The sequence below is a fragment of the Macrobrachium rosenbergii genome, chromosome 3, assembly GCF_040412425.1.
Source record: "Macrobrachium rosenbergii isolate ZJJX-2024 chromosome 3, ASM4041242v1, whole genome shotgun sequence".
Classification (NCBI taxonomy): domain Eukaryota; kingdom Metazoa; phylum Arthropoda; class Malacostraca; order Decapoda; family Palaemonidae; genus Macrobrachium; species Macrobrachium rosenbergii.
Genome location: NC_089743.1, coordinates 29,886,199 through 29,903,697, shown reverse-complemented (window position 1 = coordinate 29,903,697; position 17,499 = coordinate 29,886,199). Strand labels below are relative to the sequence as shown.

Genomic DNA, 17,499 nt, shown 5'->3' with positions numbered 1-17,499 from the left:
TAATGATCCAAACATGATTCTATTTTATATCTCCGAAAACATCAGCATTTTAACGATGTATGAAAATGAAAGAATTTTATAAAAAGAATAATTAAGCAAACTCTTTTAGCAAAAGAAACATTTGTTTAAACGTTGAAAAGTTCCTGAAAACTCATGTTTTCATGACAGCTCGCCAAGGTATTCACGGCTTTGTTATTAAGCATTCCATAAGATTGTAAATAAATTCCATGTTTCACTGAGAATTAATTTTTTTTTTATTCTTTTCATATGTTAACCAAAATCTTTGTGTAAACATGGCCTTGATTTAGGAACTGACCGAACCTTGGCTATAGAATACTGAAATTTACCATTTTATCAAAGTGCCTCAGGAGAAATAATACTGTACAACAGTATAGTATTGTTTGATAAAGCAGCTCATAGTCTAGAAATAATGATGGTAAGTTACAAGTAATTTTCTCCATGTACTTCTGACTGAAGGTGGAAATACCTTAATGAGCTATACCATACTTCGAAATGCCCATCGTCAAAGTAAACCTTATGAGGTGAAGAAAAGTTTTCACAGCATCCTTGGAAACTTTGTCAAAGAAAAGCTTTATAATCCGACAGGAAGAATCCAGTCTTTAAAGCAACCTTATGCAAGAGCTATCAAAGCCATATATATCAACGTTTCATTTATTCTGACGTCATACTTTGCAGTAAACTTCACTGTGACAGTATGTCACCGTTCCAGGTTATTACAAGGTCAGAGGAGATAATCTTTGGCTATTACCAATATTACTGTCTTTGGTTCTTACCCAGATTATTGTCTTTTGCTGTCATTCACTCCTTTCTTTCTTTTAGAGTCAACTATTGAAGAGTTGCTGGCGGGAGTCGTCAGTCCGAACTATTATGAGTATTTTACGGCAGTCGGTAATGCTGACTACAGGAATTGTCGTAGTACCGCCTCAAAGTGGGTTCTTCTGAAGAAAGATTTTCCTCTGAGCTTCCGTGTCAAAAGGGCTGCGAAGTTGACAGAATGTGTCATTTGAAATTCTGGTCAGAATTATGTAATAACTACATTCAAAATCTTGAGGTTTTAAGAGCTTGCAAGATTCGACCACAGAAGATACAGCTCTGCTTAAATGAGGACTTTTCAACGCCTTGCTTGTGTTCATGAGGGCATTTCAAATCTTTGCGTAAAAGGAAGCATCTTTGAAAATCTTTCTAATGGAGGATACCTATTCCCCGGTCCCTAAACCGATTTTGAGTTGCCGTTATGTAGACAGCATAGAATATTCCGCATATTCGATGGTATAGTGTTACTGCCAAGACCTAAAGAAGAGAGTCTTGGTTACTGCCATTCTCTCTCTCTCTCTCTCTCTCTCTCTCTCTCTCTCTCTCTCTCTCTCTCTCTCTCTCCTTCTTCTTCTTCTTCTTCTTCTTCTTCTTCTTCTGCTATAATTTCTTTGCAATAATTTCTATTTTCTTCAAAACATATTGGCCCGTCAACAATAAATGTCGTGTCTTGGCAGTCATTTTTCTTCTAAATCATCGAATATCATGGAATTGATTTTAGAATTTGCTCTAAAAAAGAATTATTAGTTGCTGTTGCATACATGATCATTTTTATTAGGTCTCACTGACTCTACAGACTCAGTAATACGATAGCTGCTTTGCATTATAATTTTACCTTGCATTGCATTTTACCTGCCATGAACCACACTGAAGTCCGGAACTATGATGTGCGATTAGGTGTAGGTTATTTCCATATCTGGTGTCCTCTAAACTTGGCATAGACTTGGTCCGGGGAAGCTTCAGTTGCCCAAGGCAATGAAAACGTCCTTTTCAGACTGGAAATCAAAACCAAATTCATGAATAAGAATCGAAACTCTATATGCTGTTGACAGCTAAGGGCATGATTCCGTAAATGAAAACCGAAACCACTAGTAAGCGGGAACCGAATCCCTTTGTCGTCAATAAGGCAGTGGATGACGCTGGTGCATTGTTCTGTTAAAAGCAAGTAAATGCATTTGTTTACAAGGAGCGCGATCCATCTATCTTTAGCTAATCTAGGGCTTGGGTGTTTATTCAACATTAAAATCTTCCTGTGCGAGATCCTTTTAACGTTGTGCTAATTTTGACGGATTATTGATTTTGCAAGAGTAATAGTAGATGATTTGGAAAGTGTGAGTGTTTTGCTGATGTCATTCTGTTATGGTTATGTAAAATGCAAGGTCTTGTCTTTTATCTGCTGTTGTGGAAAACTCAAAGCATGCTTGTCTGTGTAATTTATGCTATCCATTTTTTCTTGACTGAATTTTTTCGAATAAAAGATAATCTGTAATTTTGCAGAGAGTTATCTTTGTTTTAGCAAGTTCTGATTTCGAAAAATACGACGAACGAAGAAGAATCGAAAGCTCCGAACTAAAATCTAACAGTGTGGTTTCTAGTACTCCGATGTTTTGCCACCTTCAGTTGAGATGCCCTGTCTGGTTAGGATAAGTTTCGAACGGGTGGACGAAACACGTTTTAATCCTCCCTAAGAATTTCTACAGATAATTTTGAAAGCTTTAACCTTATGATCCTGCTGCAGGTATTTTCATATAGTTTAGAATGTCAACTAATAAGTGGATGCCGTTTGAAAAATGTGGTATGCATCGTCTTGTGACCCATATGACTGGTCACATTCTGTGCAGTGTAACTGTGTAACGAAATATAAGTTGCATTCCATTAGGTTATTAAAACTCATTACACTTTACGAGCTTTTCATATGGAACACAGCAAAAATTATTTTTCTTAAACATTGGCTATGTCTTCCAAAGTCCTATACTTTCAGTGTTCATGCACTGATCTGATTAATGCTGAAATTACATTCAACTGTTCTTCCGTCTTGTTTTCACAGCAGTAACGGCAAGGCAATTTAGTGTTACATCTTCAACGTTTAGAAATCTATAGTTTCAGTGCATATTGTTTTGAATTTATTCCATTTCCAGAATATTGCCTGTCCAGTGGAAGTTAATTTTGATTGCATGTATCTTATTAAGCGTTAATTTTATTTCCAAGAATGCTTTGCATTTATATTTATTCTAATTTTCTAGTCTGTTTATTTAATATTCGTTTTATATCCGAATTATTATTTTTCACTAAGGCTTAAATTGAGTTCTTTGTGAAAGTGTTTTTTTTTTGTTCTCTCTTCTTCTTTAACTTACACGTGAATGAAGCAGTTAATTATTGCGTTTATTTTTACGCTATCATATAATTTTTTGACACGCTAATCTTTTAAAAAAAATTGCCATTTTTCCCGTAGAAAATGGCTTCTATTTTCAATGTTAGTTTTTTATGCTGTTTTCTTTTTTTTTTTTAGTATTTTTAAAGGCTATTAGCTTTTTCTGCTTCACTTTCCGAAGGAAATCTATTCATCCCTCAAGGAATGATGCTTAAATATCCAGTTGCTACTGTTTATGCAAATGCCTCATATCATGAATAGAATCGGCAGTCCCGTTTTGAGTACTAATTCCAATGCCAAGCACAACAATAATCTCGATTACAGACTTAGATGATGAAAATGAGGATGATGATGATGATGATGATGATGATGATGATACGGAAGAAGGACAGGAAGAAGAGGAAGAGAAATATTATGATGAAGACGATGAAGCGGAGGAATATGAAGAAGCTGAGGATGATAGTGAGGAAACAGAAACAGAGGGAATGGAAAATTACGTAGAAGATGAAGAGATTTATGAATATAGGGGTAGGGATTGAAGTGTTTCTCTGGTCGAGATATTTATCTTTGCAACACTATACATCGACGTTAGACTTTGATCTTTAATTCAAAATTTAATCCTTCTGGTGAGAGAGATCTCTCTGTGTTTCCGCCTGTCCAACTTCGGTCAAGGTTCAAGTCATGATTATTGTGTTTAGAGACAGTTACCTTATTCCGAAATAAGTATTGGGCGAGGTTTATGAGGAAAGACGAACTTTGACTACTTTGCTCAATTTGCTTTTCACAAAATCCGTTAACTGAAGTTTGTCTGCGAATGAATTAGTCATACACAAAGTCTGGCTTTGTCAAATAATATGGGAATTCTATGAAAAAACCTCTTTTGATTTTAGAGTCAGATCGGATGTTAACTGTTACGCTGAAGAGATTCGAAGGCGCAGGTCAAATGATTCAGTATACAAATAGACTTGAATGATTGAAAGGTTGTGTTAAAATTGAACGGCGCTCTCTTCAGTTCTTGAGATAATTAATGTCTTAACCAAGCTGAGAAGAATTTAAAGTATTTAGTAAAATAATTTACTTTTCTGTAATCTAAATGTAGGAAATTAACTAGTAGCATTTATGAGATTTCTGTGTACCTCATGAGCGGGGGCTGGGTTGCTAAATAATTCTCAATAGTCAGAGCCTGCAGAGGGTAATATGACAGCTTGGAAATTTTCTAAGTTCAAAGACGTAGTTGGACAGCTTAATCTCTTTCACTAAAAGATATATATATACTGTATATATATATATATAAATTTGCTACTTTTGCATGTATGTCTGTACAAAGATATAATATACCAGAGACGTGAAACGAAATATTTTATAACTAATCAAATATTATGAACTGTGGGACGTCGTGTAATACTGGAATGCGGTATCATTAATTTATATTATATTATATATATATATATATATATATATATATATATATATATATATATATATATATATATATATATATATAAATATATAAATATACATATATATATATATATATATATATATATATATATATATATATATATATATATATATATATATATATATATATATATATATATATAGACGCTTAAATTAAGACCTTCATCTCTACCCCTCCTAAACTGAGGATTATATAAAATTGCTATTAACTCATTTGCATTAATCATTTGCGCATCATCTAGTAAAAAATGAAAGCTAAAAGACATGAAATCTCCGTAGCATATTTCCTATGAAGCGAGTGGCCTTCATTACTGCGAGTTTTAACTGAGTTTTAATGATTTAACATTTTGGAGTGTGAATATGGTTTTATTTTGTTATGTCTGTTTCCTAGAACTCTTATTTTTCTATTATCCGTCCTTTTGATTCGTTATAGGCGCCATTAGTTTCTTTTGTTTCTGTAGATCAAATGTTCTTTTTCCTTGATTCTAAGGCTTGGTTTCGTGTTGTTGTTTCGCGTTACAAGCCTTTTTCTTCATCTCGAGTGCCAGTTCTTATAGTACTTGAATTGTCTCTCGATTTTATCTTCCTTTTATTTTTATTTGGTTTAGCGATCTCTGTATTTGGGGCTGACTGAAATTTAATGCTCCTCTTACACGGATCCCAATTAGCTTTGATTAACAATGACTTACTTTTCGATACAGAAAGTAAGTGCGTCATTTTCTGCCGAATTTTCGTTTCAAAGGATTTTAACCCAAAGCCATGCTGACCTTTGTATCGGTTTGAAAGCATATGTTGGCGGTTTTCTCGATGGATGACCGTACACAGGACAACTAAAGATTTACATGTATTTCCATACAGTAGTTCACAAATTCATTTTCATATGTAAATTATATATATTGTCTCACAGTAGAAGGTATTCTGTGACTTTTGTCTGGTAATTATGAAGTTCCTCTCTGATTTCATGTTACCAACAACTATGCAACAAGACAGCTGAAGTAATAGGATTATTTATAACAGCAACTCAGGTCATACCTACCCACCGTAAATTCTCATTCTGCACGGATTGTTCTCGCCGTGAATCTCATAGTTCTTGTATTTGAACCATTTTTGTTTGACATATGTCGCATATGTATGTGATTTTATTATTGTTATTTTGTTTTTATTAATTTTTTTGGTAATAATTATCAATATCCAGTTTGGGTACAGTTTTTCATTCATCATTTGTAAAATCGTATAATTGTCCCATAAAAGTGCAGACAAACATTTTTATATTTACTGTTATTTCACTTTCCAGTTTAGTTGATTTGTTTATTTGTGGAATCTTTACATCCAGTCATGAGCATTTTCTTTGATCCTCATCATAATAATTCTTCAAGACAACAATTCATTCTCAATATCCTTCGTTCATTCCAAATCCTTTCGTTCGTGTTAACAGTTGAATTTGGTGCTGACCCTCATTTTATTGCACGAATGAAAAGATGTCACCGAGGCCATATTATTTGACACATCTCTGTCATTAATTCGTTGTCTTCTCTTATTCAGGTCAAATATCTGTTAGCTTTCTATCGCTGATAAATCATGACTCAGTTTCAGTTAATTACTAGGTTACTCAAAGTCAAGTAATGCTGTACGTAGGCTGAATTAACCGTTCCTCTTCAAATGCTTGTAAAACTATCGCTTCTATATCTGCATGGATTTAAGGCATTGGGTAAGAATACTTTGAACGTGATATATACTGAAATTAATGAAAAACAAGGGAAGATATGATATGAAATAGACTCTGTTATATACAGAATACTGCGATTTTTTTGTGTCGAATGAAATGGCTTTTGAAAAACAAAACGAAAAGGTAAAACTTCCTGAGTGATTCATTTCAAAATTCTTCGTATCCCCTTTCGTTTTCCCCAGATGCGCCCTTCAGCCTTGCCCTTTCATTCCTTTTCTTATCGCTCTCTTTACTCACTTGCTTCTTCGGGTGTTTCCTTGCTGCCTTCCCTTTCCTGGTGGTGGTCGCAGACGCTGTCTACTCCGATGCCGACGGGGACTCAGACCCCGTGGAAGCTTTCTCCGATCCACAGTCAGGTCGGCACTCTGCTTCTACCGATGCTCTTTTGTTTGTGCTGCTCTTGATGCTTTGCCTGCCCGCCTGCTACTGTGGGAGTTTATACTACTATTAGTATTTATCGGTCTTTTTTTTTTCTTTTTATTTTACTTTTTATCTCATACTGAACTACGCCACACATAGTACATATTTTGTGTACTACTTTTACAGTTACATCTGCCTGCACTGTAACCACTACTGTTGATACTGCTATTGGGTTTGATACTACTACTGCTACTACTACTTCTACTACTACTACTATATCGTCACAGAATGCTTGTTCTTTTTAATTACGAAGAATTAGAGATGTGTATGATGTTGCCAAAACGAATAAAATTCCAGTCTTCCTTGTATCTGAGATATCTCGGTTTAATATGAGATCAGGCAGATTTCTTGAGTCTAAGTTAAATATATAGAAATAATAAAGTCCAAAATGATTGATTGGTGATTAAATAGCGTTAAGGTTTTCATCGTCGCTTGACCTCTTTCTTTCTGAAATTATTCAAGGCAAGAAAGCTAAAATCTTTGTGATTTTACCCCGAAAGCTTTGTTTACACTACAGTATTTCCCTATCAGTATTTACGATAAATCAGATGTCTCTTTTATAAGCACTTTCTTTAAAAAAAAAAGGAGGGGGGGGGGTTTGGTTCTTGCTTGTTTCTTTATAGGACTTTATAAACAGCTCTGTGTTATGTATTACTTCCCCGCTTTTTTGTTTTCGTGATGACACATTTCCTCTGAAAGTTTCTATAGTGACGGCATATCTCAGTGGATGACGTCGGACTATTAATTAACGTTAGTTTATCCGAATTCTAAATAGGTCTTAAAAAGCAGTAGTTTATTCACCCCCATACTTGACTTTTCTTCTGTGCCCCGTTTGTCTTTTCCCTCTCTCTTCAGCTATTATGTAACTATTTTTCAGCTCTATTCTAATCGACCTGAGCTGGATATGTCACTGAAATTAGTTATTTGCGATCATAAAATATTTCTGGAATCAGCCGGATCTTAAAGATGAATGAGTGTTGCTTTGATGTGCGACTTTAAATGAACCCGTCATGCATAAGTAACTGCGTCTCTCTCTCTCTCTCTCTCTCTCTCTCTCTCTCTCTCTCTCTCTCTCTCTCTCTCTCTCTCTCTCTCTCTCTCTCTGTGACATATAGGATTTAAGTTCTCCTTAATATTTAAGACTATTATTTGCTAAATATATTGCCGTCATGAAAACAGGGATCATATACATTGCCCTTAATTGAGCAACACCTCAGAGGAGTAACTCCCTTTAGCGAGCATGATAAGTTTTAACATGTCAAGACAATGTTTTCTACTACCTAACAATCTAGAGTAGATGAAATTTAGCATTTGATTATTTCTTTTTAATTGTACGCATAAATTAGCTTTTCTCGTTTACTAAGTGTAGTTTAGTTAAAATATGTAGCAATAAATCTGATAGTTTGGCGTATGAATTTTGCATTTTTCTATTATTCAGTAATTAAGTTTTTTCCTTTCAGGGTGAAATAAATAGAGATGTAAGTCTATTGTATAAATAAAAAATGATTCCATGTTTCTAAGTGAACGATACTGTTTTGTGTATGAAGAAAATCATGGTGACTGTGCACCGATGTACTTGTCTCTTTGCATATAGTAGTCTTTTTTGCTTTTGTAATTTAAGCTTATTATGCAAAGTACTTGGACTGGATTAGAGCATTGTTCCTACACCCTAGGATGGTCTGGCAGAACTTTGATCTGTCGAAAACCCCAAGTTAGATTATTCCTATCAAAAGACTTTCCAGCTGCTGTCCATCTGAAATCCAGTGTCTATCAGTTCCTGTGGTACAGATGCTACTCTAAAAGATGTTCACTGACATCTTTTTAAGGATTTGCCGTAAATTCCTTACCATATCCTTTTTAGACACCTTGTTACGGCTCTAACTCAGGTCTTACGACTTTTTATGAAAGTTACATTTTTCGGCACGTTAGGATCAAAAGTTTGAAAACCCGCTCAGTGATGTGAGACGAATATAAGCATATATGTTTCATAATTTTTTTCATCACTTGCAATTTGATAACTGAAAAAATGAAAATTTAACAACTATCTTGGTGCGGTGCGTTTATCATTTGTATGTTGAAACAGGAATTTAATTTTATGCGAACATTAATACATTTACAGCTAAGCACAGACCTTAAAGAGGATTTTGAATACTTCATGTTACTTTAGATTATTTGAATTTCTTCTTTTCTTTGCAGTAACATCTTTTTATGCTCATAGTTACTTTTTATTTGCAATATATTAAATATGCCTTTTATATCAACCATGCCTGTATCTTTATTTGCACTTTTGGACAAAATGTTGGCAGTATTGGACTTATCAACTTTCGCAAAGGCTCTCTCCTTGCATGTTGGCAATAATACAAAAACTGCCTTTTTCTTCTTTACATATCCTTTCATTTTCATTGGCCAGCTTTACTTTTTGTGTTATAATGTCCAAGTGTTTATGAATATTGTTATGCAAACAATCAATGTGTTTTTCCAAAAGCTTTTGTATGGATATCAAATATCTTGTTTTTCCTTTTATGGTTTATTACAAGTTTTTGGCGTCTTTGTCAAATTAAGGATTGATTATTCTCCTTAAAATTACTATCATTTTGCTGGTAGCATTTACCAGAGCTGCATGCAAATCAGCAGCCAACCCAACGAAATCCTAGCTTCTGAATTTGCTAATATTTGTTAATATTGAAAACCATGGAATTAGAACTCGGAAAAGAAATGAAGACATCCAATTCCACCTCAGGAGTCGAACTGAGGTCAGTGAATGTTCTTTTATCGCTGTACCTCCAAAGTTCTCTGGTTATTGCGATAAACTCGCTGGCCCGAACTTCAGTTCCATTCCTAATGAGTTCGTAATTCAATTAACAGTGGGAAACTTATCTTTAGAAGTGAGGGAATTGAGAAGTTAAGAGCTCAGTATGTTATCCGATACAAATCCATATACTAAATATAAAATATATATACATATATATATATATATATATATATATATATATATATATATATATATATATATATATATATATACATATATATATACATATACATACATATACATATATATATATATATATATATGTGTGTGTGTGTGTGTTTGTATGTATGAATGTACGTAAGCCAACCAACCAACCAGGTAGCTTTTATATCCAGTTTATTGTTGCTTTAGAAAACATTTACCATTTTATGAGCCTTGAACTGGATGCACATTTTTTTTTGTTTCAGTGACTTCTTATCTTAAATCTTAAGATGTAAGTCAACTAGATATTAAAGAACCTTCCTTCCTAGTTTAATGTTCCTTTGTGTTTCGTCTTTTCATGTTTCTGTGTCTATTGTGTATGTATGGAGCATTTGTTTTGCAGTACTTGATATTTACGTACATGACTTTTAGAAAATTCCTGCGTTCAAAGTATGAGAGTATATAATTACATATATTTATAATACGTTAATCACAAGTGGCGTTACTGATTATTTTCTTAAAAAGAATAAATCCAAAATGCATCAAATTTTGTCCAAAAGTTACATGTCAAGAACAGAGTTTCCCATTACCTTGCTATTAAAAGACTCCTTATAAGTAAACGTCCTTTAAATAAGTTCTGTTAATAATAACAGTATGCCTTCATGAGAACTGTGATTGGTTAGTTGTGTCTCACTAATTGCCCGATATTTGGCGGAAAAAGAGTAACTAGCCAATCAAAGAGATTCTCAAGTCCGCTTCGATTGATGGCATGGGCTTTGGTCTTGTTGCCTTTGGCTAATAAATGACTGTGTGTTCTCTGTGCACCCAGGCGAAGGTGAGGAAGTAGACGACGAGGTTCAGAACGACGATCAATTTGAAGAGCTTCAGTTCGTGAGGAAGGAAGGTAGGTTTTGAAGTTTTCAGTTGGCACATAATATCAATTTTAAGGCCCATTTGATTGCTGCAGAACTTTATGCCTCCTATAAGGATTCTTGCCATTACAAGCTAAGGTCATCCATTTTAGTGATTCTCTCTCTCTCTCTCTCTCTCTCTCTCTCTGGAAATTCATGTAGTTTCCCTGAAAGCAGTTGTACTCATTGCTTTCAAAAGTAAAACTCGGTTGTATATTCTTTTTTTCCGCTCTCAGGTAACCTTTAGACTAATCACGATATAGTAGAATTAGTATCCGAATTTTCACCAATCATTGGTTTCAAAAACATTATAATGATTTCTTGCAGGTCATTTATTTCACTCTGCAGTGTTGATTTTAAATACGGTAGATAATCAGAACCTGAGAAAAACGACTATCATAGTAAAAATGATGGTTATAATACGAAAGGAGTGAGGTTATTACTTGCCCCTAATAAAAATGAATGTTTACAAAGTAAAAAATGATAATAATGGTAATGCTGTATTCTGTTGTACTAATGTTACTTATTATGGAAATTTAAAAAAATTTCTTCGTTTGAATTCACTTGACACTTAATAAATTTTCCTTCATCTATTTTTATTGAAGGAGCTAAGCAAGTTTTAGCGAATATCGCCATTTTTTTTAACTTGCTTTAAAAGCCTGACAATAAGGACGAGTAGAATATTCTAACTTGAGTAATATGGTTGAGGAATATATAAGGATTCTCTGAACCATTGAGTGAAAGGAATTTATTTTCTCAATGCTGTTTAGATGAAATCTCATAAAATAAGTGTAAGTTGCATGCTTAGACATTCACGAAGGTATTCTCAAGCGGCTTTACCATGGCATAAGAGTAATGGTGTTGAACTTCTGTAATTTTTCTTGTAATATTTCTGTTCTGTGATTTTTCTTGTAATATTTCTGTTTCTGTTGTAGCTCAAGCACAGCTCGTAGCAGTAAAATAACTTATCAATAAAATTCTTTTCTTTTGTGTTCACTCTTAAGCTTATCTCTGTGACCTAAACATGCATGGCCAAATGAGCAATGAAGTTTATTAATGGAGTCATGGACTTATTTACTTATAAGACAGTGACAGTGTGAAGATATGGTGATTTGGAGTGTCTCACTATACCCCTTTTTTCACTGATTGCTCGCCTTTCTCGTGGATCTTTTCACTTCTTCATAGAAGATGCAGTTGAATTTGTACTAAGACTGACTAGATCAAGTGCTCTCTTCAAAAAGGTAACCTTTTGGCATTTACTTTCCCCAACTAGGATGTTCTTCTCGGGGAAAAACGCTGTTCTAGCGATACCGTAGGAAAACTTGTCATCTCCTAATGGTTTAAATTATATACTCTTACTGTTAATGGAATTGTTCTCGTCCTGCTCTCTAACTTGGAAAGTATAAACTCTTGAGTAAAGATAGCACACATACACGCTCAAACTCAAGACAAAATTATATATATATATATATATATATATATATATATATATATATATATATATATATATATATATATATATATATACTGTATATATATAATATATATACATATATATATGCCTACACAAAATAATATGGAAACCTTAGTTTTTATTCTGAATTTCCGTTTACAGCTGTTGATATTGATTTAGTCTTAAAGAGAAGGATTCGTAAGACAGTGATAGGGTCAATGCAGATTTTTGCTTCCAGAGTGCGTTAGATTTCTACCAGATTCTTTTTTCTTATATATGCAAGTATAACTTTAATATAACCACCTTTTTGATATAGTTTTACTTTTTCTTTCTGTTTTCTTTCTTTTGTAGGAATACTTTGATATTTCATCTTTAGCAAGTCTTTAATACACTCCCTAACTTTCACAGTATATTTTTTGACATATACATATTTTCTTATGCATATTTCTTTTCTTAATATATTTTCTCTCTCCTGCAAAACTCGACATTGCCTTTAGTAATTTGTTTGGTTTCCCTCAGATTTTTCTGTTAGATTATTGTCTGGCGTTTAGTTCCAAATATCTCCTTTACCTCTGCTGTTTGTATGTAAGTGAAAATAATGGATTCCATAATTTCGGCTTTTTTATTATCTTCCTGTGTAACATTCTCTCTCTCTCTCTCTCTCTCTCTCTCTCTCTCTCTCTCTCTCTCTCTCTCTCTTCAAAACCTTGTATTGTTTCGTGTTTTTTGCATAATGTACCTAATGTATACACTGCGTGAGCTAAATGTTTTAGGATTTTTATTTTTCAAAACTTTTACTTTTGTCCAGTTAAGCACTTGGCATTTGTCTTTCAACGCATGTTTTAATATAGCGTGTTTTCAGTGAACTTTTCACCTCACTATCTTTTTGAATTACGGTCTTCATACGGTATCATTTTCCATTATACAGTACTTCCTATCCGTACATCTGTTATTAATTATGACCTGAAAACAGTTTTTGACGCCTTTCCCTTAATGCTATTTTTTTAGGTTTTATCTCATACTTTCTACTTGCTTTCCCTCACATGAATTCTCTTCTGAGACACATGTCGGCAATTTCACCTTTCTGTATACTTGCCAGTAGTAGTAGTGTATCTTTATTTCCACCAATTTCTTTCATTTCTTATTGACTGTGCCAGAGCAGTTATATTCAGTAGTTCTTCATAGTAACACCATTATAGAGAACTTTCATGTGTTGATATACTGTGCCCATGATGAGTCATTATATTAGAAGTTGCTCGTTCAAAGAAGTGGTGTTTCAGTGCATCTTTTCTATGAAAAGTGTCAGAGCTAAATGTCCTTTTCCCTTGCATGGGCCACTAATGTTATAAAATTGCTCCTGTCTCTCTGTGTTTCACTCCATCGTCCATATCTTCATTGTTCTGTTCCGATAAAGCCTTTATTTTTCTTTTCTTTATTTCCACTCTGGGTTGCATGTAGTAGAGAGCCTACTCGGAACTCTTGTAGACTGTAATCTTTTTAACAGAGGGAACATCTGTCCCCCCACAGATGTGGTGGTGCACCCTCTCAAGGCTTTCACTCACTACGCTGACCTTTCTGTATCAGAGTATTCTGAGGGGCGCCTTACCCCTGCTACCCCTGGGGAAGAGACCACACCTTATAAGCCTTCATCTTTCATATCCTCAAATTATGATACTTCTTCAGCTAACAGTCGAGCGAACTCCGACCCAAAGCCACTGGTGGCGCTGAATGGAAAGTCCACCCCTAATCCTAAGGCTGCATCAAAGAAGGCGAGGAAATACTCGAGCACACTGCATGTCAGCCTCTCGACTCAAAACCAAATCTCCGAACACACCACAGAGAAGGGGCAAGCCTCCTTCGCTCATCAGAAGCCCTTCCAGGATCTTTGCACCCCCGATGGATATGAATCGATTGCGACTCCTTTTGAGGAGAAAGAGCGATTAGCTGGTAATCAGCCAGAGAGTAAATCTGCTCCTGCCTCGGCTAGAAATTCTTTGTTATTAGAGGACTACGAAGTCAGTGACGAAGAAGAGTCGGTCAGTATTACCACTGGAAGACTGAGTCTCTCTCTGAGCGCTGCAAGCATCAATGTCAAGTCCGAGGTCATACAGACTGCCCAGGTCCCAGCTGCTGAACACGAGGAGTTGAATGCTGCTAATCAAGAACAAACAGGTGACGTTGACCAAGATGCCGCTACTGACGAGAATGTAAAGCGTGATGAAAGCAAAGACATAGCCGAAAGTAACTTGGAAGCAGATGCAGATTCATCAGCCAAGGGGAAGTCTGAAGGTAATGAGATATGGCGGTGGTGTTTTACCTGAGAGGTGTAATTGTGGTCCCTTCATAATTAATATGACCGCATCCTCATGCCTCATTCCCCCCTCAAACCAATTGCAAGATCATGAGGAATGAATCAGCACTAAATTTTCAGTCTTATACTTCGATTCTAAGAATTGTTTTCCTTCCATTGGAACTATTTTTTCTTAATTTTGCCAGTGCCTTATCCAGCAACTTTCCTTTCGCTTTGTTCTATGCTTTTTATTCATACTAACAAGTCAGTAACATAAGACCAGCCAATTATCTGAATTCATGTTGTTTTGTTTTCCAGATACTGAAGATGATCAAGGCAAGCAGAGCCCAGAGCGCCATCTTTTGGATGAGCCGGGGATGGCTCAGACACGCACGGGACCCGTAACGGTCCAGAAGGCTTCGGCCATCGTTGGCAAGGCTATTGCTAAGGCCATGGCTAGAGAAACGTCTGCCCGGGAGTCACTAAGTAGGTCAGTTACTCCTGAGGGTCAAGAAAACACTTTAACCACTCCCGAACCCTCTGAAGGGGAAGAGGACACTACGGGGCAAGGTAAAGCAATATTTTTTTATGTATAGATTATAGGGTATATCTAAAACAAGTACTAAAGCTCGGAACAGATATCCGTATTCTATGTTCCTAAAGTTTAACCGTTTATTGTTAATATGTGTTATATGACTATGAACGTAATTATTTCGCCGTCTACTAATGTTTTTGAGTGCAAGTCGTTCTTATGAAGAACGAAGACAGTTTCTATATATTAAATAGTATAACCGAGAACTATAGGATTTAAATTATTTGGCATCATTCTGATCATAATTCTTTTTCTGTTCAAGAATACTGAAATATATGCCGAATTTAAGACTGTTGTAGGAGTGGTATCAAAGATCTGTATTAGGTGGAATGGGATTACACATTTTTTAAATCTTTAGTTATTGGAAATTAAAGAACTTTTATTTTTATTTTTATTTCCCATTGAGTTTGCTGATAATGCATTTTCGTTATAATCTCCTGGTTATGAAATTCACAATTTTACTCATCTTATTTGACATGACCTCTGACCTTTAGGAAATTCGGTTTGTGACTGTCGTGAATAACTTACAATTTCAAATCTGTTTTGCCACAATAAATCACTAGCCTTTTAATGTGTGTACCACTTCACACTCCATATCAGCTAGACTTCTAATGAACTGCAAAAGGTGGAAATTCCATAGAATTCCAAACATCCTTTGGATGAAATTTCAAGCCCAGCTTTTAGAGGTTACACCCTACCATTAATAGTTATAAGACTCGACACCAAGGAGACAGCTTCACATCATCAGTGAGAAAATAACTTACCAGAATCTACTGTAGGAACTATGGTGTTATATACAATATATATATATATATATATATATATATATATATATATATATATATATATATATATATATATAGAGGCAGTCCCCATTTATTGGCAGGGGTTCCATTCTGATGGTGTGACAATAAGCAAAAATCGCCGATAACCGAATCTCGGCACTTATCGGCGCCGATAACCAGAGATTGACACGTCTGTTAGGTATATATCAGCGCCAATACCCGATTATCGGCGCCGATGAGCGGAAATCGGCGCAGAAAATCGCCGATTTTTGTCACTAGACAAGCGCCATAAAACCGGATTGCCTATAACCAAGACTGTCGATAACTGGGGACTACCTGTATATATCTGTATATACACACACACACATATATATATATATATATATATATATATATATATATATATATATATATATATATATATATATATATTATATATATATATATATATATATATATATATATATATATATATATATAAATATATATACATATATATGAACAAACCTTTTTCCTGACATGGAGTGGCTGATGAGAGAACTCAGTAACAATTATCCTTTAATTTTTTTAATTAAGGATGAACCCCAGTACAGAAAACTTCCACAGTGTCAGCTGTTTCACACATCAGTACAGAAAACATAGTAGCAATGCGACACTCTTTTCTATCTCAAATATTAAGGCTCATTGTTCCAGAACCTCTTCCTTCCCATTTAACCCTCACTTCTTGGCCTCTCTTTTTACCCAAAAATGATTTTTAATTGTATAAACTTGACAGACAAGTCGTCCTATAAATGACCACCAAATCACCCAGACCAGTAATTCACTTTTTTTTTATCGATGGTAACCTTTTTTTTAACCAGATTCTCACATCTTTACATCTCTCAACATTTCAAACCTTCTTCCTCCTCGTACAGTGTACAAATAATTCTATTCAACAGCTTCCCCAGAATTCTCTTGCAATTGCATTTACCAAATAAACCTTATTTTCGAAAGGGAGAGTTAACTCAATAATTTGTCACCTCCCTTGCTTCACCTGCTCTGCGATGCATCTCTTTTCTCTTCCTGTCATCATCTGCTACAGTAACCCTCAAGTACGTTTGCTAATATGCCATTTCCTTTCTACCTCCAGCATTGCTACTATTCATTGCTCCACCATCTTGGATTCTGTTGATCTCCATAACGTTACTCATTCTAACATCCCATTTCAACTTTCAGTGCTTACACGCTCTCTCAAATTCTTTAATCATCTCTAAATCTTCTCTCTATTTTCAGTAACTACTATTGTATCATCTATAAAAATCATTCTCTTTGCACTCTATCCACAATCCTTATACTTATAAACTTACGGTTATATATTTTGCCCTTTTTATTAATGTTCCTTTTTATTAATTTCTCTCATCCAGTCAATTAACACACACATCTACTATATATACGAGTATATACATGTGTGTGTGTGTGTTTGTATGTATATATAAATAGAATGAAGGCACGGGAAGCACACCAACAGGTCAAGAAAATCATGTTTATTCAGTTGGAACGTTTCGAAGCCAACCAGCAGGCATCATTTTCATGCTACAAAGTAATAATGCCTAATTAGTACAATAAAATTAAGTGACAAATATTAAAATACACAATATAAGTTATAATAAAACAAACACAGCTAAAAAATGTGAATAATTGTTAAAAGCCTATGGTTGGAGGCT

The 17,499-nt window shown here is 34.7% G+C and overlaps 1 protein-coding gene across 50 annotated transcripts in view; it reads left to right on the top strand.

Annotated features, from left to right (window-relative positions):
• Positions 1-17,499, top strand: part of LOC136853629 (E3 ubiquitin-protein ligase lubel-like) — a 238,984-nt gene that overhangs the window by 183,487 nt on the left and 37,998 nt on the right. For 35 of the 50 annotated variants that reach the window (XM_067129749.1, XM_067129547.1, XM_067129483.1 and 32 more), the window contains 6 exons: positions 841-909; positions 3,530-3,733; positions 6,683-6,748; positions 10,595-10,669; positions 13,657-14,418; positions 14,738-14,989. In XM_067129749.1, the coding sequence (XP_066985850.1) occupies positions 841-909; positions 3,530-3,733; positions 6,683-6,748; positions 10,595-10,669; positions 13,657-14,418; positions 14,738-14,989 (1,428 nt within the window). The remainder of the gene's footprint in view (positions 1-840; positions 910-3,529; positions 3,734-6,682; positions 6,749-10,594; positions 10,670-13,656; positions 14,419-14,737; positions 14,990-17,499) is intronic. The other 15 variants (XM_067129788.1, XM_067129762.1, XM_067129750.1 and 12 more) reach the window with 11 other exon arrangements.